The sequence below is a fragment of the Heloderma suspectum genome, chromosome 6, assembly GCF_057233095.1.
Source record: "Heloderma suspectum isolate Gila_16-S chromosome 6, 16-S_ref, whole genome shotgun sequence".
Taxonomy (NCBI): Eukaryota; Metazoa; Chordata; class Lepidosauria; order Squamata; family Helodermatidae; genus Heloderma; species Heloderma suspectum.
Window position 1 is genome coordinate 124,331,866 of NC_139463.1, and position 9,112 is coordinate 124,340,977.

The 9,112-nt window shown below is 51.7% G+C and overlaps 1 protein-coding gene across 1 annotated transcript in view; it reads right to left on the reverse strand.

Annotated features, from left to right (window-relative positions):
• SLC22A17 (solute carrier family 22 member 17) overlaps positions 1 to 8,362 on the reverse strand; it is a 16,243-nt gene extending 7,881 nt beyond the window's left edge. The window contains exons 1-5 of the mRNA XM_084806502.1: positions 8,219 to 8,362; positions 7,110 to 7,454; positions 6,128 to 6,231; positions 2,889 to 3,043; positions 1,894 to 2,059 (exon numbers count right to left, since the gene is read on the reverse strand). Coding sequence (XP_084662628.1) covers positions 1,894 to 2,059; positions 2,889 to 3,043; positions 6,128 to 6,231; positions 7,110 to 7,445 — 761 coding nt within the window. The 5' untranslated portion in view covers positions 7,446 to 7,454; positions 8,219 to 8,362. The remainder of the gene's footprint in view (positions 1 to 1,893; positions 2,060 to 2,888; positions 3,044 to 6,127; positions 6,232 to 7,109; positions 7,455 to 8,218) is intronic.
• Between the last annotated feature and the right edge of the window lie 750 nt (positions 8,363 to 9,112).

Below are 9,112 nucleotides of genomic sequence, written 5' to 3' on the forward strand. Positions count from 1 at the left end.
GCTTTTACAAACAAATGTTCAAGTTATATTTGTTCCTTATAATCACTTCTTTGCATGTTTCATTTTTGTGAACTGCAGAGAGCTTTGGCTGTGGGGCGGTATAGAAATATAAGAAATGAAATGAAGCGGGGGAATGCAATTGCACTCATGTCCTACTTGTGGGATTCCCATCAGCACCTGGATCCTGGTAAAGGTAAAGATGTCCCCAACCAGTCGTGTCCGACTCTAGGGTGTGGTGCTCATCTCCATTTCTAAGCCGAAGAGCCAGCGCTGTCCGAAGACACTTCCGTGGTCATGTGGCCGGCATGACTGAACACCGAGGTGCACAGAACGCTGTTACCTTTCCCGCCAAAGTGGTACCTATTTAACTACTTGCAATTTCTTGCTTTTGAACTGCTAGGTTGGCAGGAGCTGGGACTGAAGACGGGAGCTCACTTCGTCACGCGGCACTCGGGTCTCGAACTGCTGTCCTGCCGACCTTCCGGTCTGCAGTTCAGCGTCTTAACCACTAAGCCACTAAATTCCAGACACTGTTTTATCGATGGTCCTGTTTTTATTGTAGTTTATTGGTCTGATCCAGCAGAGGTCTTCTTATGTCCTTGGCAGAGGACTCGGGGCTGGTGGGAATTCCAGGGGTGAAGGGTGTTTCTTGAGTCTTCACATGCTCAAAACATATTTTTAAAGAACTCTGACTTCATATCTATCCTCTAAGACCGTAAATAGGTTTGAGAGTTCAGACTGGGTCAAATTAGGTCCTGAAGCCATTTGAGCAAGCATTTTGGTGGCACACTGATTGATGGGAGTGGTTAAGGTATAGCTTAAAGGATTTGTGTGGGAGCGGCTTATTTGATTAGGCAGAGACTTCTGGGAAGGACCTAGCTGGGGCTTACGAAATACTACCAAGGCCAGAGGCCCCCAGCCTTTTTGGCTCAATGGGCACATTTGGAATTTTGAGAGAGGGTCACAGGTGCCCTCACAAAATGGCTGCCACAGTGGGCACGGCCGATTGTAAAACCATCATTTCCCAGAAAGCAAACTGCTGAGATGAAAAGAAAAGCGACTTGCCCAAGAACCTAACCCCAAGGCAGAGGGGGGAGTCTGAGCTCCAAAGCATAACATCAACCTTTTGAACCCAAATAAAGATAGTACTGGAAGGCAGCCCTTCGCTTTGCAGCCTGCCAGCCTCCCAATTAAAGAAATGCTAGTTTAAAAATCATTAAAAATAAAATAAAAATCAGGAGGGGCAAGGAGCCTGATGGGTGCTAAGAGCCCCCCACTGCCCCCCCAATTCAGTAAAAAAGCCCCCAAACCATACAATTGTGTTTTTTTTGGGGGGGGGGCAGGAAATAACATTCATAGTGGCTACAGAACGCCAAAAGTGTCAAGCTTAACGTGTTTGCAGCAAATGGGTCAAACTTGGCTTTTAAACAAGCTAATTTTGATGCCTTCCACACTCTATAGCCACTACAAATGCCTTTGGGAAGTCCGGGAGCCATTTCTGCCCCCCAGTGGGTGCTTGAAAGTAAAATCAAAACTTAAATTATACACGCACACACAAATTACATTATATATATACATACAGAGAGAGAGAGAGAGAGTGTATGTGTGTGTATAACATATACACACACATACAACTGTGTATAATGACACATATACAATTGTGTATAATAACAATTATAAAATGTTATAATTTAAGTTTGGTTTTATTTTCAAGCACCCACCACGGGGCGAAAGTGACTCCTGGACTTCCCCAAATTGACCACCCCTGCTCTAGACTGAGGCAGTGCTTTTTTGCAACTGGGGTTATGGAATTTTGGAAGAGAACGAGCTTCATAAGGGCGGTATGGGGGCGGGGCGCTTAGAGAGATTTTAGGGACACAGTCCCAAGCTTACCCATACAGCAGGCAAAGGCCCAGCCCAGCCGACATCACGCCCTGCAGGATCCGCCAGCTGCCACAGGCCAGAGCCAGCCCCAGAAGTAGGAAGTAGCCCCCAACCGTGAGCAGGTCCCCCGCCATGGCTACAGGCAGCCGCTGTGGAGGACAACACAGCTCCAAGCCTAACAAGGAATGGACAGACAAAAGGAACAAGGAGCATGTTTCCAATCTGCAACTCAGGGAGCAATCCTATGCATGTTTAGACAGGAAACAAGTCCTACAACACCCAGCATGGCTGGCTGGGGAATGCTGGGAGTTCTAGGACCTTTTCCTGAGAGCTGTAGGACTGGTTCTGTCTAAACATACATAGGATTGTGCTCTAAAGTTTTCAGCCCTAACCAAAGCATCTCTACTCCAAAATCAAGCCCATTTAATTTCTATTGACTTTACCTCCCAGGGAGTAGTCCTTAAAAAAAAAAATCCATTATTTCCATGGCGGCTCCCCCAGTTCCGAAACACAAATAAACCATTAAAATAATTTAAAAGCAAGAGATTACAACAGCAGCTGGAGAAACAATGGTAAACAACAGCAGACACATAAAAACATTAACTGTACACTGCCTTGGGTGCTCTATTTGGGCCGAAAGGCAACACAAAAATTTACAAAATACATAGCACAATCCCAAGTTAAAAGACTTAGACTAAAACCCCAGTTTTTACATGTCACCTGACACTGATAAGAGTGGGATGCTTGAAAGGGAGGAATTCTGAAACCAGGACACTAGTTCAGAGAAGGCCCAGTTCTCAGTCACCACCCACCTTATCTCAGTAGATAGGGTCATGTGAAGAAGAGCTCTGCCAGATAATCTTTAAAAGTTTTACTTGTGTTTACGACTGGGGCCAAAGTTGATGAGCTGTCCCAATTGAGCAACTCAAGTTTGCAAGCCAGGGAGAAGCAAAAGAGCAAGGAAGCGTGAGGTCGGGCTAAGGCACCCACAAGAGGACACTCACGGCTAAGGTAGAGGGCAAGCTGCATGCCCCCCAGCATCACTCCCCAGAGGCAACGACCCAACATGAAGACAGAGGGAGACGCTGCAAATGCAGCCAAGATACCCGCGGGGCAACCAAGAGCAAGTGCCAGGAGGAGGGTGCCACGCCGGCCCACACTGCAAAAGAAAGACAAAGAGGTTGAGAGGTTACTCCACAGGCCATTCTGTCTTCCCTTCCTATCCCAAGCTGTCTGAGTCTTCCCTATGTCCCCCCCACACACAACCCAATGCCTCCATAGTTGTTCCTGCAGAAGAGGCAAGCCACACTGATGAGCCAGACAGGGAGGCTAGTCACTTCAGCTTAACAAAACCTTTGTGCACTTTAACTCTTGTAATTTTGTTTCTTTATTTAAAATATTTCTTGGCCTATTCATTTTATTTTAAATATTTCTCGGCCGCCTCTCAAAGCAGGAGCCCTCCCACATAATTGCAGCTACAACTCAGTCTGATAAAACATAATCAACGGAAGGCCAGAGTAAAGTTTTTTAGGACCTTCCTAAAAGACTGCAAAAATGGGGCTCGGTGGACCCTCGATGGCAAATTATTCCAGAGGTGTGGGGCCACTGCAGAAAAGGCCCGCAAAGGTGGGCAAATGAGAAGAATTACAAATGCAAGAGAACTAGGAGTACAGACCAAAGCTGAAACAAATGTGCGCAAAAGAGTTCTCAAACAAATTCTCATTCAAATTTGGTTTTTTGTTCAGTCGTTAAGTAGTGTCTGACTCTTCGTGACTCCATGGAACATAGCACGCCAGGCCTTCCTGTCCTCCACTCTCTCCCGGAGTGTGCTCAAGTTCATATTCGTTGCATCGGTGATGCTATCTAGCCATCTCATCCTCTGCCGCCTCCTTCTCCTCTTGCCTTCAGTCTTTCCCAGCATCAGGGTCTTTTACAGAGAGTTTTCTCTGCGCATTAAGTGGCCAAAATATTTGAGCTTCAGCTTCAGTATCTGTCCTTCCAATGAGCACTCAGGGTTGATTTCCTTTAGGATGGACTGATTTGACCTCCTTGCAGTCCAGGGGACTCGTAAGAGTCTTCTCCAGCACCACAGTTCAAAGGCATCAATTCTTCGGTGCTCAGCCTTCCTAATAGTCCAGCTCTCACAGCCATACGTTGCTACTGGGAAAACCATAGCTTTGATTATGCGGACCTTTGTCGGCAAGGTGATGTCTCTGCTTCTTACTATGCTGTCTAGGTTTGCCATAGCTTTCCTCCCAAGGAGCAAGCGTCTTTTAATTTCATGGCTACAGTCACTGTCTGCGGTGATCTTGGAGCCCAAGAAAATAAAATCTGTCACTGTTTCCATTTCTTCCCCTTCTATATGCCAGGAAGTGATGGGGCCAGATGCCATGATCTTCGTTTTTTTAATGTTGAGTTTCAAACCAGCTTTTGCACTCTCCACTTCCACCCTCAACAAGAGGCTCTTTAGATCCTCTTTGCTTTCTGCCATTAGGGTGGTATCGTCTACGTATCTGAGGTTGTTGATAATTTTCCCAGCAATCTTAATTCCGACCTGTGATTCATCCAACCCGGTGTTTCTCATGATGTACTCTGCATATAAGTTAAATAAGCAGGGCGACAATATGCCACCTTGTCGTACACCTTTCCCAGTTTTGAACCAATCGGTTGTTCCATGTCCGGTTCTTACTGTTGCTTCTTGACCCTCATACAGGTTTCTCAGGAGACAGGTAAGGTGGTCTGGTATTCCCATCTCTTTAAGAATTTGCCAGAGTTTGTTGTGATCCACACCATCAAAGGCTTTAGCATAGTCAATAAAGCAGAAATAGATGTTCTTCTGAAATTCTCTCGCTTTCTCCATGATCCAGCGAATGTTGGCGATTTGATCTCTAGTTCCTCTGCCTCTTCGAAACCCAGCTTGTACTTCCGGTAGTTCTCGGTTCACATACTGCTGAAGCCTAGCTTGTAGGATATTGAGCATAACCTTGCCGGCATGTGAAATGAGCGCGATTGTGCAGTAGTTTGAACACTCTTTGGCGTTGCCCTTCTTTGGGATTGGAATGTAAACTGACCTTTTCCAGTCTTGTGGCCACTGTTGAGTGTTCCAAATTTGTTGGCATATTGAGTGCAGCACTTCAACAGCATCATCTTTTAGGATTTTAAATAGCTCTGCTGGAACGGTATTCTAATTTATATTTTCTAAGTTCAAATTTCTTTCAATATTACCAGTTAGGGCTGCTGTTAGATTTCAGCTGAAACCCAGGAATGAGTTCCACTGACCTCAATGGGGCTTATTTCTAAGTAGACATGCATAGGATTCCACTGCTTGAGTTTGTTGTTGTTGGTGGTGTTTCTTAGACCAAGGTTTACATTTAATTTGATGGGGTGATACATCACTGCCTTCATTTTCATCCCCAAGGTCTAGCATTTAATTTCTGCTTGGGTCAGTCCCTCAGACTCCAGTTTCAAACGTGAGATCTGAAAATGTTCAAAATCCCCTCCAAAAGTGACATGCTGAAGAAAGGTTTACTCCCCGTTTATGCTCCTGGAGGACCGCCCCCACCCCGAGTACGCCAATGGAAAGCTCCGCCCACAGGAGATGTGCTGCCAGCTGTGTTTCTCTGGTAGCAGAGGCCAAAGTGGGATGTATGGGAGGTGGGGCTTGGATCCACCAGGCCTAACTCTCCCTCGTTCCCCCAACTTGCCCCTAACAGCCCTGGAGTTGTCATAGTTCACTCCCTCCCACTGGAGTCAAGGTGTGGAGGAAGTAAGTCCTCCCACAACATCCCCCTCTGGCTGCAGGGAGCTTTGGATGCGCTGGCCGGCTGCTCCACCCCAGAATCTCACACCAACCCCATGCAATGGATCACTCCGCTTATCTCCCAGAAGTTGTTGTTGTTGTTAATAATAACGATTATTATTATAGATATGATTACATTTATATACCACCTTTTTTCTTCTTGAAAGGAAGCCAAGGTGGCTTAGATAGTCCTCCTCTCTGTTTTATCCTCACAACAATCCTGCGAGGCAGGTTAGGCTGAAAGTCAGTGACTGGCCCAAAGTCACACGGTGAGCTTCATGGCCAAGGAGGAACGAGCACCCGGATCTCCCGAGTCCCAGACCAACACTATAACCTTAACTTTCCCAGGGTCTTGATCGTCTCGTCCTCCTTTCTCAAAGATTCCATTGCTTTCCCTAACCTCTGCCCCCTTCAATTATTCCAGCTGTCGTATCCTCTACTTACCTGTCAGCCAGGTGGCCCAGCAAAAGGGCTCCAGCAGCAAAGCCCAGGAGGAAACAGAGCTGCTCCAAGGGGACGACCCAGCCCCGAGAACAATCCAGGGACCACTGAAGGGACAGAGAGATCAAGATCAGAAGGGGAAGCGTGGTGGAATAATGGATAACTCTGCATATAGGACAGAACACAGAAGTGTTCCTAGATGGGTGTATCTCTTTGTTACGAGAGAACCAGTAGTTGGAAGAAGCGGGGGGCAAGAATTCTAAAAAGTGAGCTACGTCCTCTGACCTGGAACCCCATGGTCATTCTCTAGTCCTGGGCTGCAGGAACTGGCAGTGCTTACCCAGTGGTGGTTGGGTGGGGAGAATGTTCTCTACATATGCTCAGAGGCACTCTTCTCACCATGGCTCTTCACATGTTCCAGGGCCCTGAGTTCCGGTTCAAATTAAGTCCTGAGTAGTCACGATAATAAACGTTTATATGAGGCTTACAAGCAAAGGGAGCGTAGTAGTTAGCGGCTGGAAGTCACTCACCCCTCTGATCTAATCACAGGAAGGGCACTCTCCCCTTATTCATGTGATCCAGGGCACAGCCCTGCAATGAAAACCGGTTTGGCCGTGGCTAAAATTAAACGCGCTGCGTGGGGGAGAAAGAATGAAATATGGACATAGGCACAGGAGCGAGAGATTTCAGGCGCGCGTGTTGTTGTTTTTTTATCATAACCTGTCGTTCCTTCAAGAAAGTCAGAAGCGTCACACCTGGTTCTTTACCCTCCAGCAATTTTATCCTCCCAACAAGACTGTGAGGTAGCCTAGCCCAAAAGATAGTGACTGGAAGCAAGGTCACCCGGCGAGCTTTCTGGGGATTTGAAGCCAGGACACCTTGGTCCCAGTCCAACACTCTATCCACTCCACCAGACCAGCTCTCCTGGGTATGGTTGAGAAAAAGGACATTGAGGGCAACGGGAGAGGGGAGGGGAGGCTCTCACCTCAGTCACTGGGTTGCTGTTGAGGGCTGGGAGCCCCCCGTAGTCCCAGCTCTGGCAGCGGGGGTCCTGGCAGGTGGTGTTTTCGGGGAGCCTGGTGCCATTGGGATCCCGACAGTGGCGTGGGGGTGTCAGAGTGAAGAGGGCATCCGAGCCGCCCCCCAGTCCCAGGAGGAGGCACGGCAGGCAGGTCAGGGCCAACCGGAGGCGCTGGGGCCGGCCCCCCGCCCCGAGCCGCCCCAGCAGCCACTCAAAGGATGGGGGCCCCGATTCGGACGCAGGGGCCGCGAAGTCCCTCCGCGGGCCCCCAGGGTCTGGCGTTGGGGGGCTGGTATCCATGGGCAGCGTCTGCAGAGAGAGAGAGAGAGAGAGAAAGAGGACATCAAGCTAGCTGGTGGGAACAGGGGGAACGAACAAAAGGAGGGGGAAGGAAGGAGAGAAAGCGAGGCGGAACGGGGGCGAGGGCAGCAGGGACAAGGGGAACGTGGAAGGTACGAAAGGGGGAGAAAATGGGGCTGAACGCTGGGGAAAAGAAGGCGGAAGAACGAGGGGGAGGAAGCCGGTGATGGAGAGATGAGAGGATCGGAGGGAATAAGGGCGCAATCCTGCGCACGTTTAGACAGAGGACAGCCCTGCAACTCCCAGCGTGCCCCGGGGCACGCTGGGAGTTGCAGGGCTGTCCTCTGTCTAAACGTGCGCAGGATTGCGCCCTAAACGCCAGGGGGCTGGACGAGGCTGAGAAGGGCTAGGAGGGGGGCGAATGCAGGACGAACCGAGAGGGCGCGCGGGCGGAGGCGCGCCGGGCTGGGGCGGGAGGCCGGCGCGCCGCGCGGGGGGCAGCGGGAGGGCGCGGGGCGCGGAAGACGGGGGGCGGATTCTCCGCAGGGCACGGGGGCGGCGGGGAGACGTGGCGGCGGCGGCGGCGGGGGCTCCCGTTCCGGAGAGGCGGCTCCGCACGCGGGCCCCGGCGGCGGAGAGAGGCGACGCCGCGCCGGGCCGGGAGGCCGAGAAGAGCGCGCGCGAGAGGCCGGCGGAGAGGGGAGCCGGGGGGATGGAGCTGGGCGCGGCGCAGAGGGCGGGCGAGGGCGGGGGCGGGGGCCGGCCGGGCTCACCAGGCGCCGGGCACGGGCGGGTCGGCGGACTCCGGGCCCCCCACCGCGAGGACCCCCGTGGGCGGCGGCGCGCCCGCGCCAGGGCCCGCGCGCGTCCGGCAGCTGCGAGCGCGCGAGGGGAGGCGGCGCAGGCCGGGGCGGAGCGCGGCGTCCCCGCCCCACGCGAGCCTCCGCCCGCCGCCCCCGGCGAGGGGGCGAGGCGGGGCGGCGCCGCGGGGCGGCCGGCCGAGGGGTCGCTGCGGCGGCTCCCCTTTTCTGCCCCGTTTCCAGCCCGGCCGGTTTCACGCGGCGCTGCGCAATTGCGCCCGTCGCCTGGCTGGATTTCGGTTAGCGGATCCGGATCCGCTGTCCCCGGGGGGTGGCGGGGTGCGTGTGTGGGGGGGGGGGGTTCTCCGTTCGTCGGCGTAGACTGAATTCGGTATTGCTGTTGCGCCGGGCAGATCCTCTCGGCCACCTTAATAACACATTTGAGAAAAGGGAAAAATGCCAAAATTCCATATCGTATAGTAATGACCTTCGCTAATAAAAAGGTCGCAAAGAACGCGCCAGCTTGCGAGATCTGCAGAGCTCCTCATCGGACGAGGTGTTACAAAAAGCACCTCGCCCGATGGAGAGATCTGCAGATCTCGAAAGCTTGCACCTTTTGGGGTGTTCTCTGAGTTGGACTAAGAAAGGTATTACACTATATGGATTTTGGAACATCATTTGGTTGGAGGGTTTGACCCACCCGTTGTGTGAAGGCAGTGTGGTATTTTGGTCAGTCGTTCAGTCGTGTCCGACTCTTCGTGACCCCATGGACCATAGCACGCCAGGCCTTCCTGTCCTGCGCTCTCTCCCGGAGCGTGCTCAAGTCCATGTTCATTGCATCGGTGATGCTGTCTAGCCATCTCATCC